At 40.3% G+C, this 18,016-nt stretch overlaps 1 protein-coding gene across 2 annotated transcripts in view; it reads right to left on the reverse strand.

Annotated features, from left to right (window-relative positions):
• The window catches only part of DDX1 (DEAD-box helicase 1), a 33,430-nt gene extending 17,008 nt beyond the window's left edge, over positions 1–16,422 (reverse strand). The window contains exons 1-13 of one of the 2 annotated variants that reach the window (XM_004274867.3): positions 16,295–16,421; positions 13,215–13,266; positions 12,846–12,909; positions 11,822–11,851; positions 10,748–10,844; positions 8,636–8,683; positions 6,890–6,973; positions 6,569–6,652; positions 6,124–6,200; positions 5,483–5,555; positions 3,820–3,896; positions 3,593–3,707; positions 2,731–2,869 (exon numbers count right to left, since the gene is read on the reverse strand). In XM_004274867.3, the coding sequence (XP_004274915.1) occupies positions 2,731–2,869; positions 3,593–3,707; positions 3,820–3,896; positions 5,483–5,555; positions 6,124–6,200; positions 6,569–6,652; positions 6,890–6,973; positions 8,636–8,683; positions 10,748–10,844; positions 11,822–11,851; positions 12,846–12,909; positions 13,215–13,266; positions 16,295–16,310 (956 nt within the window). In that variant the 5' untranslated portion in view covers positions 16,311–16,421. Of the gene's footprint in view, positions 1–2,730; positions 2,870–3,592; positions 3,708–3,819; positions 3,897–5,482; positions 5,556–6,123; positions 6,201–6,568; positions 6,653–6,889; positions 6,974–8,635; positions 8,684–10,747; positions 10,845–11,821; positions 11,852–12,845; positions 12,910–13,214; positions 13,267–16,294 lie in introns of both variants that reach the window. The other variant, XM_033437418.2, reaches the window with a different exon arrangement.
• Between the last annotated feature and the right edge of the window lie 1,594 nt (positions 16,423–18,016).

The following is an 18,016-nucleotide window of genomic DNA, read 5'->3' on the forward strand; positions in this document are numbered from 1 at the left end:
ACAGCTTCATGGTTGCCTACTGTCATCTTAAGCGATTTATAGTGTTTAAAGAAAAAAAAAAGCTTTCTAGTCTGTGAATGTCCATTACCTTGGCATAGTCCTTCACCACCTACTGCTAGAGCCACGTTGCCTAAATCCGGTAACGCCAGATGCCAGACTGGCTACTTAAGAATCACCTGGAAGAGGTGGCATTCTTCCTTAAAAAACAAAGAGTTCCAATTCCTATTCCCTGGAAAAACTGATTCAGTATATACAGAAGAGGGACCAATAAATCTGTATTTTTAAATAAGGTCCCTTAGTTCCCAGGTTTGGTAACTATGGTCCTAAATCTATCATTTCTTCTATAAAACTTTACTCTTATCCACTTTCCTAATCAGATACATTTATTTCTACAAATTTAGCAGAAAACTACACATACACATAACAATCTATGCTTGTGTGCAAAGCACTGTAGGGTTGAGGAATATAAAAGACCAGCCCCTGTCTTATGGAGTGTAAAACTGAGTTGGGACGAGTAAAGCTATGCACATTTAAAACAAGGAACACTAACACATGACAGTGCACAGGCATTATGGGGAAGCAAACACAGCGGTATCCGAGGAGGGAGAAAGGACCGAGCTGGCACCAACACGTCAGCTTCACAGAAAGACCAGGACTTGAGCTGGGTCTTCAAAGAAGGAAAAGGCTCATTTGTGCTGAATACCGAAATGAGTAACACAATTTTACCATCTTAGCAAATAAATTGATTTTGTCATCTATCTTCCCTTTCAGGCTTTGTCCAGACGCACTTTAATCTTTACACATAATTAGAGCACAAAAATCAACTTATATTAGCGTTTTACATTCTTCCAAAAACACTCTCTTGTGAAGAGTTCTGAGTCTCTTACACTAAGAAGATGCTCTGGTGATGTACTCTTGTAGTGACCCTCCGTGTCGTATCCTTAAAGCATTTTATCACATTACTTTGGTTGTTTCTCTGCCTTCCACACTATCTCCACACTCCTGCACATAATTCTATAAAAGCAAAGATGAATTCTTGTTGTTATATCCTGATCCCTAGCCTAAGTCTTCACACATGGTAGGTATTCAAATAGTTACTGAAAGAGTGAAATGCATCAATCATCGAGACAAAATTAGGAACCATTTTACCTAAAAAGTTTTACTAAGTATAAATTTATCCCTGAATAAGTTTAACTTATGAGAAAGATCAACATTAAAAAGATGGGGGACTTCCACGGTGGCGCAGTGGTTAAGAATCTGCCTGCCAATGCAGGGGACACGGGCTCAATCCCTGGTCCAGTAACATCCCACATGCTGCGGAGCAACTAAGCCCGTGCGACACAACTACTGAGGCTGCGCTCTAGAGCCTGCGAGCCACAACTCCTGAGCCTGTGAGCCACAACTACTGAAGCCCGCATGCCTAGAGCCCATGCTCCGCCACAAGAGAAGTCGCCGCAATGAGAAGCCCGTGCACCGCAACGAAGAGTAGCCCCTGCTTGCCGTAACTAGAGAAAAGCCCGCGCACAGCAACGAAGACCCAACACAGCCGGAAAAAAAAAAACTCAGACATCAAAATAAGATTTTTAAAAATATAAATAAATAAACAGATGGGCCCACGGGACATCAATAATTCAGAGTTTCTGAAGTTAGATAGTGGTGATGGCTGCACAACCTTGTGACCATATACTAAAAACCACTGAATTGTACATTTTAAATGGTGAATTTTATGGTGTGTGAATTATATTTCAGTAAGAAAAATTAATAAAAATCAAGTGTCAAATCAACTGACAGAGCAGTTTACTTATATGGTATGGCTTTCCTAAATTAAAAGGGATTGCTACTGAGCCAGAAGTTCTCCAAGATCACTAGACTTACGGTCTCCCCGCAGTGGCAGAAAGAGCCCTCGAACTAGAGGGACCAGTGTGAACGCCCACAGGGAAGATGGTCACCACTAGGAGACAGGCTAGAATCAACCTCGCCAAGCCAGGTTTACCAACACACTAGACAGACAGAGATACATTTTCTATGCAAATGAAGTGATGAAGCTCACATTAAATGAAATGGCCCCTTGAAAGAATTAATTTTTACTCTGATACAGTTTTGCAAACCATGACACTTTATATAAGAGACACAGGAAAAATCTCAATTTACTTTTTTTTTTTTTAAGGATATTTATTTATTTATTTTTGGCTGCGTTGGGTCTTCGTTGCTGCGCGCGGGCTTTCTCTAGTTGCGGCGAGTGGGGGGCTGCTCTTCATTGTGGTGCGCAGGCTTCTCATGGCGGTGGCCTGTCTTGTTGCAGAGCACGGGCTCTAGGCGCGCGGGCTTCAGTAGCTGTGGCACACGGGCTCAGGAGCTGTGGCTCGCAGGCTCTAGAGCGCAGCCTCAGGAGTTGTGGCGCACGGGCTTACCTGCTCTGTGGCACGTGGGATCTTCCCAGACCAGGGCTCGAACCCGTGTCCCCTGCATTGGCAGGCGGATTCTTAACCACTGCACCACCAGGGAAGTCCCTCAATTTACTTTTTTTAATAGAACTCTTCTCACTTAAACAGGAGTTTTATATAGAAACTAATTGCTACTATATGTCACAGTAAATATATTTACACACTCATACACATGCATATGTACACACTCTGAATTTCTGTCTCATTTTTTTCCCTACTTTACTCTTCTTCTGAAACACCTCAGACCTAAGGACAATAGGCATTTGAGCACAAAGGGAGGCTTTACCTTAATTTAGGATTATCGACATATTTCTTAAACTGCTTGACGTTATTCAAAGTTTGTTCAGCCAACTCTCGGGAAGGTTCGACAATGAGAGCTTTTGGAGCATTGGGGAGAAACTTCGCTTGTGCCACCTGAGCGTTACCTTAAGAAAATAAAAAAGATTAGAATACATTCAGATCACACCTCATACACCTTTATTGGTAAAACACGAGCACAAATACTCCAGTATCAAAAATTTAAATAACAATTGCCCAGTGGTATAGGTGATAGTCAAACTAAACACAATAAAGATTCTTAAAATGAACTACAGATCCTTTACATCTACTTGCAGTAATTTTAATTGATTATATGCTTTGTGATAAATTAAATGAGCTGTGAAATGTACTTTCTTTAAATAACTGGAAGCAGATTAGGCAGCACAATGGGGTGAGAGTGTGAGCTTTGGAGTCAGACTGCTTGGATTTGAATTCAGTTCTACCACTTATTTGTCCTGTGACCTTGGGCAAGTGACCTCAAGTCCCTACTCCTCAAGTTCTTTGTCTATAAGACTACCTTACAGGGTTGTTATGCAAACTAAATAATGCAGGTGAAACACTTAACACAGTGCCATGGCGCTTAATAAGCACACACATTATAAATGCAACATACCACCATCACCACGACCAGCTTCCCCAAAATGCGTGAACTGAAACCAAATACTTGGAGTTTATGAATTAGGTTTTGAAACTGAATTTTACTGACATGTTCAATAAAGATGCATGACTAAACAGGCAAGGGGAGTACCTGTACCTCACTACAAGAAGCCTTACTTACTGGAGTTTTCAATACCCCATTCTTGAAATCTTTACCCTCTCAGGTGCTATACCTGTGTGCTGTGATTTGACAGTGAAACTATCCGGTGCCTTGGAAAGGGCAACAAAACCATCTTTTGGTGGAAACTTAAATTCTTCTTCCCCGAAGTTGAATTTTAGTTCAGCATTCTAGCATTGAATAAAGGAGAAAATGAAAATGCTTAACCTAAGAGCAAACTAACCAATATGAAATAACGAAGATCAAAGTAGCTTATAATCACAGCAAAATGTCTCTAATTACCTTCAAAACACAGGCAGGAAAGAGGCCTTGGTTCTTCATATGTGGTGGTATTTCAAATGCCAGGCCAAGGTCTTTTCCTTTAAAAAAAAAAGAGAGAGAGAAATTGAATTAAAACTACCAGAAAAGAACGTCCACGTGCTCACACCACCAAATCTAGCAGCCAACGCACATTCACATGCCCCCTCCTGTTACTGCAGATTAACTGTGCTAATACCAACCTCTCCACTTTTTTACTTTACTCCCAAAATTGTCCCCTCTCCCCCTCTACAATTTTAATTATTCCCTTCCTACGGGATTGCTTCCAGTAGACACTTGAGTTAGACAAACCTCCCTGAGCTCAGAACTTCCTCCATCTGTCCTTTATTTTTTCTTCTCCTTTTTGTAGTAAAACTGCCTGATTTCCATGTTGACTGTGTCCACCTCATTTCACTCCATTCTCTGTTGAACTGATTCCCAATCAGTCTCCCCCTGCACACCCCTCGTTCCACCACAACAGCTCTTTGTCAAGCTCATTAATGATCTCCACTTGCCAAACACAGTAGTTCTCATTGCTCATCCTTCTAGGCTAGACCCGTCATCAGCACTGGACACAATCTGATCCTTCCCTCCTCCTTCAAAAGCTTTCTTTACCTGAACTGCACGACCTCAACCTCTTTTGGCTTTCCTCCTCATTCACTTCTGCTGGAGTCTCCTCAACTTGCCAACTTCTAACCACAAGAATACCCTGGGCCTCAGATCTCTCCTCTTCATTACCTACTCTCATTCCCTAGGTGATCTCATCCAGACCTATGACTGGATCATATATAAGCCAATAACTCTCAAAGATGTATCAATATCTCCAATTCTGATCCCTCCCCTGAACACTTAACTGTACATTTAACTACTTACTTGATTTCATCACTCAGATGTCTAGTAAGTATCTCAAACTTAACTTGCCCCAAACAGAACTCTTAGCATCCACCTGGTTCCCTACCTATTGTCACCACCCAGTGTTTTCAACAAAGCAGCCACCACAGTGATTGTACTGTTAAACTGTTAAAGACAGACGATGCCAATTATCTACTCAAAACCTAATGGCTTCCAATCTCAGTCAAAATAAAAAGTTTGTATCATAGCCTATAAGGTCCTATATGGCCTGGCCTCACCACCTCACTGACCCAAGATTCTACGACCCTCCCCCATGCTCAGTGTTTTCCAGACCCACTGGCCTCCTCACTGTTTAAATACCCCAAGCACGCTTTCATCTCAGGACCTTTGCAATTACTGGTCTCTCTGCCTGAAATACTCTTCCAAGATATTTCTACTCAAATGTCACCTTCTCAGAGAAGCCTTCTCTGACCCCCCAGAATGCTCTCCAGCCCCTTACCCGGATTTATACGCTCCCTCAGTGCACTGTTCCCACCTAACACATATATTGTCTGTCTCTCCCTATCAGTAGCTAAGCCCCACAAAAGTGTACATAAATTTATCTAGTCCATTTTCTGCTGTATCTCCAGCACCTACCAGCATGCCTGGCACACAGCAAATGCTCAATAAGTATTTGTTCAAAAGAAAGGCAGGGAGGAAGAGAGAGAAGATTGAAGATGGTAAGGAAATTTTTAAAAAATCACAAATAATGAATATCATATATACTCTCTAACAAAAGGGTCCCTAGAAAGCTTACCATTTTTGGAGAATTTGACATGCCCTTTATCCATATCTAGGTAACATCCAATGGTATCATGCATAGTGAATTCCTAGAAAACCAGAAAGTCAAGTGCTGTTAATAAAAAGCAAAATTGAAAATAAGGTTAAAAGGTCAAATACAGCTGCATCCACAGTATGTGTTAGTGTTGCATAATACTTCCTTAAAATTCTAACGTAGATTTAAAAAATGCCTAGTATAGCACATCATATATAATAGTAGAAGCATCAGACAGACTTTTTAGCATCAACATGGTATTAAGGCTCCTCCACATTACCAGAGGTGTCGGCTACCAGAACAAGTGTATTTAGATCTAACATGACTCAAAATAAGAAATGAGAGCAACACAAGTATTAAAGTCAAAGCCAAAATCAAAATGGGGTGAACACAGAAAACAAAGTAATATGCTTTGGAGGGGCTAATAAATGGCATAAAAGAAAAATATTTTTCTCATTTTGTAACATTTCTTCACTGAAGTCCCAATCTGAACTTTCCGCGGAAAATATTCAGAAAATTCACTTGAATTTCACAATCATTTCTATACCCTCAGTCATGTCATGAGTGATCAAGTATGCAAGAAAACTTACTAACACTATGATTAAGTCATTAACACAACTTACCTCTCCATAATTATCAAATTGTTTATTGTGAGATTTCTTTCCTGTTCCACCAAAGCCAAATCCAAACTTGTCAGTACCTAGATTTTAAAAGTATTTTATAAATGTGGTAAGAATAAAGTTAAAAGTACCATAAAAGTTCATAAGTTGAAGATATTTTGAAGCGTCTACACAGTATTGTGTGGTACATATTAATGCATACTAACTTTACTGACTTCATTCATACCCTTAACCTTATTCCTCCTGATTTTATGATGTTATAATATCTATTTTTTGGTACCTCAAATCTTTCTTGGAACGAGGAGGGTACAGGTAAATATTATTATTTCCATGTCTCTAAATATAAACTTTGTATGGTTAAGTTTACTATTTTGCTCCCCACTAAAATAAAATGTTAAAAATTCACAAATGTAAAACAACAAATTCAGTTTATTTTAGAAACACTTACCTAGGTCTAGGGAAGCCTGCATAGAAGACCACCCAACTCTGCACAATCCTTGGTCATGACAGGATACTTCATAGTAGTGTTTCCCTGCAAGGGCAAAATACTTTGAGATTTTTATAAATATACACTTATGATTCATTTACCATGTAGCTACTTTCCCATTGTTTCTGAATAACAATTTGTATCTTCCAAATGAAGAATGGCAGATCTTCCTGTAACATTAAAAATCTTTCCAGATCCTCGATTCAAAGCTACTTTAAAGAAAGTTCACGTATTAATACATCACCCCAAAAGTTCAGACAAGTACAAATGTTCTTTAAATACCTTTCGTTAATCCTTTAGTAGCTCTACATCCATGCCATTCCTTTACTTCTCTGCTCTGACAACAAAGACCATCTGACCCAATTGCTGGATTTGAGAAAAACACAGAAAACCATGTCAATACAGATTACATAAATCACGCATTCTGAAGTAAGGATCGTTCAGTCTCACTGATAAGATAATTCATTACTTGGTGCAATGTTCCAGGGACTGAGACTTGCTGATTCCTGAAGGATAGCAATGTCTTCCCCATGAGTAGCTGCCCTCATTCAGCCCCTGGAGGGCTGTGGCTTACGCTGAGGACTAGTTTCTCTACTGTTATCTGTTGGCTAGGACAGGATTTTACCACAACAATTCTAAAAAGGCATCAACACAGCACCTAACCTGACTTGTACTACCGCAGCTGCATCACCAACACACCTTTAGACAACTATTCTCTAGAGTCCTTTAAAGAAATGGATACTAAGGATGACGCAGCACCCACTCATCAATACTTGTTGCTCTGATTTTATGCCGAAATTAGAGCTTGAGTGAATGCTACACTAAAAGAAAAACAGAAACTCTGGCTTGTTCCCTAATCCGTGGATCCAGAAACCATAAAGGGAAAGCAGGAAAAGCCTGAACAAATAACCCTGTAGCTGTTATTTGCTAATATTAGGGCTCTAAAAGATGAAGTTCTATGTTATACATCATAGTCAGTCATAGTGCTTATTGGTGCTTTTTGGCGTTAAGTAAAGCATTTGGCTTTTGTCTGTACTGGAAACTATAACTTCCGTCCTGATTCAGGCTTGCAAATCATATTCGCCACCTGAATGTAGAAGAAATGTTTTAAAAAAGCATCTCGGCACACATTTCCCTTCACTTATAAGAAATTCAATTATTTATTCAAAGTATAAATTCTTATTCATATGGGTACATTATATAAACCTCTGAACTTTTAAAACAGTTCTCTGACAAGGGTAAATCATAAAAATTTTTGTATTTAAAATGCTTTATGCATATATACATATATAAACTTTTATATAAATTAGATATCACATGGTAGAGAGCAGCAGCGTGGGGTTGTTTGTTTCTGTCATGATTCCTCAAGGCCCATTTACCTTTCTCTGCATCCTGATTTTCTTACTCATGGACACCTGGAGAAAATTCCTCCAAGTCAACTCTGCAGTTGCGACTTATTCTTCATAACAGTTCCACAAGTCCTTGGATACACCCCAATCTTTGTTTGCATGCTAGCAGTATCGTTTACTTTACTGGCAGTTTTTATCATTACAGATAATGTGGCATCAAACAGCTTTGAAAGTATATTCTTACATACTGGCACTTTCATCCCAATGAGCTTGACCTTCCAGGAATATATGTTTTTCAATACTAACAGGTAACGCCAAACTCCTTTCCAGAGAGGCAGTAATTTGTAAGTCGGTTATCACCCTTTTGGATTCTTGCCAATCAGATGGGTATAAAACAACATTCGCTGTAACTTTAATTTCCATTTCCCTGCTACCTGTAAACTTCACCTTTGTGTGTTTACTGCCATTTGGATTTGGTTCTCCTGTGAACTGCCTATTCACATCCTTTGCCCATTTTCCACTGCCTGCTTATCTCTTTCTTACTAAAACAGGTGACACTTTATCTGCCGTCAACACAAGAACCCCTTACCAGTTTACAAGGATTCTTTATCTTTCCTCAACATTGCATTAAAAACAAGTTTTTGAATCACAAATGTGCTGCTAAAATCTATCCACTTACCAAAAGCAGATCCTCTGTCATATGGGTTCATTTGCCATTTGTTCAGCACTAAGCAAATTAAAACAAGAAAAGTTAACCCCAAACAAACATAATTTAAAACAGTCTACAAAAAATAAAGCAAATATTTAATATTTTATATGGTACTTTAACTCCTCTAGTTCCAATATGGTTTCACACACTATTTGGAATGTACGATTAAAATTGCCGCTGTATTTATTAAAGGCAAAGCTGAAACTGAAAACTGAAACAAGCCAAAAATAATCGTCACTGGCCCATCCAGGGCAACCTCTTCTGCTCACGTGCTTCAGTGCCTTTTTATTAGATGGCACTGATCTTTGTCATAACTATGAAAGCATTAATAAAATGAAGTTCTGGTGACTTCAATCATAACGAAAATAACCCACCAACATAACAGAATCTAATTATCACTTTATCATTATTAAAAGAAAAGCAAGTCCTTTATTTTAAATAATTCATAAGTCACAAAATCTTTTCCTCCTCACTTTTATGGGATCGGCATTTTCCTTTTCTAAAACATCTTAAGAATCACAATAGCTAAAGAGAATGCTATGTGTTTTCAAGCCCAATTTCCACCCAAGGTAGAAATCTTTTATTATTTGACCAGATTATTTCTGGTCAAATGATATCTATCATCTGCTTAAACACCTGGAATGATGGAGAAGTAACGTTCTCTTGAGGGTCTCTATCCATTGTGGGCTCAATCAAGCTACTAGGAATTAAACAGTATTTTCTAGAACAATTATTCTCTCTCCAGGTCCCAACAATGATTTAACAATTATACCACCTCCCTTTTTTATTTGTTTCTCCATGTTTAAATATCTAGCTTCCTTACTCCTAATAGGACATGATTTTTGGAACTGCAACCATTCTGGTTATCCTTCTGTGGAAGCAGATAGGATCCTTCTCTTTCATCACTCTCTCTGATAAATGATGGTTTATAGTTGCTACAAATTCTGAGACTATTTTTAAACAGACTAATAGTCTAAATAATTCATATCCATTATCTCACAATTCATTTATAAATGAGTTGATTCTACAAACTATGTAACATTGTTACTTTCAACTACTGAGAAGAAAATGTTGATATGCCAGCTCACTCCACTTAAGCCTGCAATTTTGTCACAATCCTATTTTGTATCATGAAACAAAAGTGACTTAAAATATAACAAAACCATAGATTACTCAAGATAGAATGGAATTCAGAAAGCATTTAATAAAAGCAACAAAATTTAAAGATAAGAAAACTAATGTAAGATTGTTCATGGCACAGACAGGACCAGTCTCCATGGAGATAGGACTGAAAATAAGAAACTGACTTTAAAATGTACACTTTACATTTCAGCCTCCTGGGCTCCTTCTTTCTTATGTTAAAGGAAAATGCATGCCTCTTTTCCCTGTAGAAGGCAATATTTCCTACCACCATGGGTTTATACTCTATCAACTATTTGTAAAATCTTTCCTTAATGCCTTTGTAAAATACTGTACCAATTTATCTTCAATATTATGCATAAAGTTATCAGGCTAAGAAAAACATTAAAATAACTAAATATAATTTCTAAAATGTGTTTTCTCAAAGACAACACTGTTAGTATCTTAGAAGGGACAATCTTTCAGTGTTTATGCTCTAAATGACATTTAGCATCCCTGGTTTCCAGGGCACCAAATGACAATACCATCCCCTGGATATTGACAATAAAAATGCACACTCAAATTTCACATCTGGGGCTTCCCTGGTGGTGCAGTGGTTAAGAATCCGCCTGCCAATGCAGGGGACACAGGTTCAAGCCCTGGTCCGGGAAGATCCCACATGCAATGGAGCAACTAACCCCTTGAGCCACAACTACTGAGCCTGCGCACCTAGAGCTCATGCTCCGCAACAAGAGAAGCCACCGCAGTGAGAAGCCCATGCACTGCAACAAAAGAGTAGCTCGCCACACCTAGAGGAAGCGCGCACACAGCAACGAAGACCCAACGGAGCCAAAAATAAATAAATAAAATAAATTTATTTAAAAAAAAACTTCACATCTGTAAATGCAAGGAAAGAGAATTACTAATTTATACAAAAGGAAATTAATAATATGCAAAAATTACCTGAAGCACCAGTTTTAATTGTCGCTTTTCCTTTTTTGCCTTCTTGTTGGTCTTTCAGAGTTTCATAAACTATCTGGATAACCGGAATACTGAAAGCCTAGCAAATAAACAAGAGTTCTCTATATTAGCATTCAGATATCAGTGACAGTTCAATAATCAATATAAATTACAAAAATCATGCACGCACCTTAAATAATGACACATATTCCTGAGCACTGCTCCAATTTGCCCAAACCCAAAATACCAGTAAGATAACAAGAGTTGACTGAATGAAGGAAATAAGAACCAGCTGATAGCCCAAAACAACAAACAATCGGGACCCACAGAATGAACTAAACTAAAAAGGGTAAATATTATTCTGACAAACCGTTTCTCTAGTCTAGGCCAACAAGAGATCAACCTCTGTTTGCAACTTCTTTATTACTAGAGCCACTGCATTAAAATTCAGAAGTGAGTATAAATACTAAAGATACTGTAACTCTTTCTCCAAGACCAGTTTTAAACTATATTCTTAAAGCCATACTCTTATAAATCTTATTTCAGAATGAGCTGGCAACAAAAATATTGTTCTCTGTGGCAAGCAACCACTTTTTACATTTTGGAAGGAGGATACTTGATTAAATATTTCAAAGTAAAAACCACTGTTCAAAGTTGCTTTAAAAATCAACTCTTACTGGCTTCCCTGGTGGTACAGTGCTTAAGAATCCGCCTGCCAATGCAGGGGACACAGGTTCGAGCCTTGGTCCAGGAAGATCCCACATGCTGTAGAGCAACTAAGCCCATGAGCCACAACTACTGAGCCTGCGCTCTACAGCCCGCAAGCCACAACTACTAAGCCCGCGTGCCACAACAACTGAAGCCCGCGTACCTAGAACCCGTGCTCCGCAACAAGAGAAGCCACTGCAATGAGCAGCCCGTGCACCACAACAAAGAGTAGTCCCCGCTCACTGCAACTAGAGAAAGCCCACGTGCAGCAACGAAAACCCAAAGTGGCCAAAAATAAATAAATAAAATAAATTCATGAAAAATAAAATCAACTCTTAAAAAGTAAGTCAATTTAAGTTTATTACTTACACCAGTTTTTCCACTTCCTGTTTCTGCAGCCTAAATGAAAAAGAAAAAGTTTAAGTTGTCAGTTAAGGAAATCAAATTAATGTGATACCATGTAGAAATCTTTAACGATTCACAAGCTACCTTTATTTCCACAGTGTCTCCAGATTATTAAGATTTCCTCATTCAACTTTATTGCCAATCTTGCCATTCCTCTTCCATTCCCTCAAGAATCTGTTCTCCCTTTTCTTTTCCCATTGCTACCATTCAAATCTAAACCCTTATTATTCTAACCAAGATTATTATAAAAGTATCCTAACTATCTCATGTCTTAGAGCTACACTACAAGCTGCTATCAAAGCAGTCTTCATAAAAACACAATTCTAACTGTGCAACACACCCCTAGTTAAACATTTCCAATGATCCACACTGCCAACAAACACCCAACTTCTTTAGCATGACACTGAAGAAAGGGCACAAATAATGTGACCCACTGTATACTTCTCATCTTATCTCAAGTTACACTCTCCACCCCAGACACATGTATTTTATGCTACCATTGAAGTGAATTACTCTGGGATCATATCCTGCATTCTCCTATTCACGGTTTTTGTTGATGTGCTCTCTACCTAGAGAGCATTTCTCCTTTATCTTCCCTTGTCCAAAATCTACTTCTTCCAAGCAGAGTCCTTTATGATTCCTCAAGCAGAAGGGTAACTGGACCCCACCTGAATCTTTTCATACTTTGCACCTCTCAGGCAGGTGCCACATTTTCCCTTGTATGACATTTATCCATGTACATGTCTTACTGTGCTACTGGGTTGAAGCTTCTGAAGGGGAAAGACTGCATTTTATTCACCTTTGTGTTCCCCACAACTTCTACCTAATTACTTTGAATGCAGCATAGGTAGCTTAAATGTTTGTGAATAAATAAAATTAATTTGGTGAAAATACCATTTTTAAGCCTATGGAGTTCTTAAAGTGGGTCATAACAGCCCCAGAATTGTGTTTCCCCAGCTTCCAACGACCTCACCACATTTAAACATACCATAAGGACATCACCTCCTCCTAGGATCAGTGGGATGGACTCAGCCTGGATATCAGTTGGGAGACTAAAAGAATCATATTTTGAAGAATTTTAGTTAATTAAAAAAAAAATCACCTAAGCTAATTAAATCATGTTAAACTATAAACCTAAAAGAGAATTTTATTTGGTAAACACTACCAATCTTTTTCAGCTAAAAATATATCAACGTTTAGAAAGGAAACTCTATGATTTAAAGAATCCCAGGAAAAAACTGAATTTCACTTACCCAACTGGGCCCAAAAATATTTGCTAAAAACACTAACCACTATTTAAATTGAAAAACATTGTTGTCACAGGTACATTTAAGCTTTTCAAGATGGAGGTACTTACAGCCAATCCATCTCCTCCACAGCTTGAGCAATTTCAGGCATAACACCCATCTCTGCAAACAAAAATTCATTTTAAAAACTCCACAGACTAAACTTAAATCATATTGCTCTTAACATTACTGTTCAGTGGGGAAACAGGTTTGAAGCATAGCTCAGTTACATAGTATCTGTTGAGTATAAATTTTGGAGAAAGACTTGAGTTCAAGTTCAAGCTCTCACTAGCAATGTGACCTTGGGCAAGCTATAAAGCTATTTCGTCACACAAAATGGAGCTAATATTGCTTATGTTGTAGGAATATGGGACGATTACAGATAATCATATGAATGCATCCGGCACACAGTTATCACTCAGTACATAGCATCCACCAGTGAGTGTTTCCTCCCTATGGTGAAAAATCTGCCAGAGTTGGAAAGTTCTAGACCAGTACCATGGTTGTTTCACCTAGAGATAATGTGGAAATCATGTGCCTTGACTCTTTGAGGACCATGTGAATACCCTCAGCGATCTGAGAAAAATGAATAGGCAAGTAGAGAGAGCCCACATTTACAGGCAGTCATAATCAAAACTCTGGCAAACTGAAAAGGGAGGGGCTGCTGGTGAGAACTTGGGTTAACTGGAAATGTCAGCTGAAGAACTACTCTGTTCTTAATTGTTCACATGTTTAAGTAATTTACATCAAAGTGAATCCTAAATGAATAGATCGGGTTATTTCTGATTGGATTTTGAAATTTTATCACTTCTCAAATGAACTGTAGAGGGTATACATGGAATAGTGAGTTGTATTACTTAAATCTCCTTTCAAAATAAGTGATCTTTCTTTTAAGCCTGCATTTTTAAAATGTAGCTTTTATTATTGTTATCTTTACAAAAGTATATATTTCTATTAAAAAATGAACAACACTCAAATATACCCAAGCCCCAGAGATAACCTATTTGGAAATTTTGTATTTCTTGTAATCATTTGTGAAAAGGCATAAAATAAAACTACAATCTGGGCTTCCCCGGTGGCGCAGTGGTTGAGAGTCCGGCTGCCGACGCAGGGGACGCGGGTTCATGCCCCGATACGGGCGATACGGGCAGATCCCACATCCCACAGAGCGGCTGGGCCCGGGAGCCATGGCCGCTGAGCCTGCGCGTCCGGAGCCTGCGCGTCCGGAGCCTGTGCTCCGCAACGGAGAAGCCACAACCGTGAGAGGCCCGCGTACCGCAAAAAAAAAACACAAAAAGCTACAATCCACTGCAACAGTAGCTTTTTCTTTGTATCAGGTGAGAAGACACATACTAGCAATTAACAATAGATACAACACTAACATTTTGTATAGTAAACTAGTCAATATAAACATTGATGACATGGGAAAGGGTAAAAATCTTTTTCTTTGTATGTGAGAAGACACATACTAGCAAGTAACAATAGATACAACACTAACATTTTGTATAGTAAACTAGTTAATATAAACACTGATGACATGGGAAAGGGTAAAAATCTTTTTCAGAAAGGCAGGCTCTCCTACCCCTAAATCTCTTCAGAAAAATCCACAGATTGCAAAACTACTCAAGATCATAAGTTGTATATCCAAGCTGACCTTTTTAAAAATTGCCCCCATTAAAGTCTGGTGTATTCTCTCTCCTACAACGCAAATTGCTTAAAAAAAGGGAGTGATGGTCTTCAATATGCTTCATACAGAGTACTGCAAGCTGAAGCTGCTTGTGAAACTATTATATTGCAAGCAGCAACCACAGACAGCTTTCAGCAAATTCCAGGCAAGTTCTTGTTCCATTCTGGTCATGTTTTCTGCAGGTTTGCTTTGAAACCATGTTTTCTTTAAACAGAACATTTTTAACGCTCAGAAGAAAAATAGGAATATTCATGCTCTTTAATTCCACTTTTGTCTTTATTTCACATCACAGACTCTTCTAGTCCTTTACTCTAATATTCCTGAAATCTGTGCATGACTCCCAAAGAAGTGAACCTATAAAATGACAACCTGGAACTGCTCTACACACCTTGGCTCTGAAATCTTGTTTGAGGAGAGAGCTGGGGAAACAAAAACAGCTCCCAGTCTGAGCAGATTTCCCCTTGCCTATTATGAAATGCAACTAAAACAATCGGAAATCCTCTCTCACGACTAAAAACTTGGAATTCCTAATGTTCTAATAGGAGAAAAATGAGGAAAGTACAATACTCTGTTATATCTGAAGTCATCTTAATAGATTAACAATATTAAAAGATAGTAGGCCTAAGTTGATACATTTATTGCTGTATAACATATGTACAACTTTTAGTCTATAAGGCTTACTGCAACTTGTAAAACTGTGGATGTATAAAGGAAGGATGATAAAGGAAAAGAGAAAAACAACTGTCGGGTTAGGTAAGCCACCTAAAATTCCTGTTTGGAATAACGGAGGGCATCATCAGCAAATAAACAACGATTTTCAAAATCTGTGATGAGCTGGTGTGTACGCGGACGAAAATGCTTTCCCTTTAGCTTAGATATTCAACGTTACTGTTGATATAATAGAGCTTAACCACAAATAAATATCAGGTTTGTGCCTGGAACTTTTAGTTTTGGAAGGGCCTGAAGAAAACTAGATACAGGATGGTCATTTCCAACTGACCCCTCCCCGCGCCCTGATGCTTCTCGACCAGGCCAAGCCCCTATCGGGCGCGGACAGAAAAGGGTTCCTGAGCACCACTGCCACGTCAAAGAGCAAGAGGCCGGGGCTCCGAGAGCGGCCGCAGCAACGCCACCGCATCGTTCTCGCAGCCCCGGGTGTCCCGGCAGGACAGCCGAGTGAAGGGTGGCTGGAAGGAGAGAAAGAAGAGAGCGAGCACGGGGAGGCCCGGCCCGGCCAGCACCTGGAGGGAAAGGCTCTCCCTGCAACACCGAGGCGCACCGATCGGGCCTCTCGCACCGCCACTGATCAGCCCGCAGTGCGGGGACCGAGGGGACAGCTTTGGACAGCTCCCTCCTGTCCCGCGCGGCACCTGTGCGCCCCCGCCCCAAAGGCTCCCCTCCAGCCGGCCCAGGGCCGAGGCGTGCATCGGGCCGCCCGCTCCAGCCCCAGCTCCGCAGACGCACCGGAGAAAGCCGCCATCTTCGCCCAGTCCTCCGCGTCTCAGCTCGCGCTCCCTCCCTCCGAAAGGACACGCGGCGCGGTAGCGGCCGGCGCTTCCGGCCCCCTCCCCCGGCCCGAGTGTGCTGCTTTCCAAGTCCCGGCAAGGACCCAGCTCCAAAAGAACTGTTCCGACCAAAGAAAAGACCCGCCGCGGACTCCTCGGCGCGGACCCAGTTCAGCTGCCCCTTGCTTTTCCTAAGTAGCCAGGACCCGTCATCATTAGACGGACTCAGAGTTACCTTTTATGTAGAGCATGCTACGTGTCATCAGGAGCACTTTTGCACATGCAAGGAAGCAGACGTTACGTGATGAGGGTCACACAATGGCCCAGGATGACCTGACAGCAAAACTGTGCCATCTCTGCTGCCTCACTCAGACCCCGCAGCCTCTCAAAGATAAGCAGGGCTTTGTGGTGTGTGAATGGCCTGGAGAGAACGTACCGAATTCATCGCCCAGAAAACCAGCGCTAGTGAGCGCCTGGCACCCAACAGTCATTTACTAAATACTTTTGACTGATTTCGGTCTCGCAACCTCCCTTCCCCGGTGTTTGATGGAGTATTGATAATTTCACATTTATTTGACGTCCTTACAGTTTGACTCTTCTCTTTGCAGAAAGATAGGAAAAGTAAACGAATGTTTAATCCTGCCAACAACTCTGTCAGCTTGTATTAGCATCTTTAGACGAAGATACTAAGTTTCAGGAAAATTAAGTAACTTATCTAAAGCCATATATAGCTACTGAATGGCAGCGTGGTCTCTGAGCCACATCCGCCTAACTTCAGGGTCCATGCTGTACCTAATGTGTGGCCTGCCCCAGAATGACATGAGAAAAGTCAAACCCTCAGGCAAGATGTTTTAGATGGACTTAGAACTACAACTTTTGGAGCCATACTCCCTGCGTTTGAATTCTAGCCCTGCCATTTGCTAGCTGTGTAACCTTGAACAAGTCTGGGCTTCAGTTTACTCATTTGTGAAATAACCATGAATAATAGTACCTATCTTGAAGGATTGGTATGAGGCTTGAATAAAATAGGTAAAGCACCTACAACAGTGCACAGCACATGGTAACAATATACGTGTTAGCTCTATTATTATACTATTACATGTAATAGGATTCACCTAAAGTTCCAACAAGGACAATCACTCAGGCCTGCCTGCAGCTTCGCACCTCCAGGGGGCACCATTCACATTATAGTCTATATTCTCATTATATTTTGTATAAATGTATATGTGATACCCCCTGAGAGTTAGGCAATGTAGCAGTTCTGAATAGATGCCACGTACGCCATACTTTTCCTCTCTCAAGGGACAAAGCATTTTCCAGGGGACTACTCAGAGGACTCTTGATCTCAGGAGTTTGGGAAGCAAAAGGCATGCTATGAGAAACTGTGACTAGAAGGCCTCAAGGCAGCAGGGCAGGAAAAGAGCCAGAGGGAAGAGAAGCCAGCTGTAGGAGCAGACCACTCTTCCAACAACTGTGGGGAAACCCAGGGCTGACTGGACCTGTGGAGAGTGGACTTGAAGCTCTCTTCAAAGGGAACATGCCCAGGACTTCCCTGGTGGTCCAGCGGTTAAGACTCCACACTTCCAATGCAGGGGGAGCAGGTTCGATCCCTAGTCGGGATCCCACATGCCACGCAGCCAAAAAAAAAAAGGTGGGGGGGAATGTGCCCAAGAAAGCTGCC

This window comes from Orcinus orca, chromosome 13, assembly GCF_937001465.1.
Source record: "Orcinus orca chromosome 13, mOrcOrc1.1, whole genome shotgun sequence".
In the NCBI taxonomy this organism is placed as follows: Eukaryota; Metazoa; Chordata; class Mammalia; order Artiodactyla; family Delphinidae; genus Orcinus; species Orcinus orca.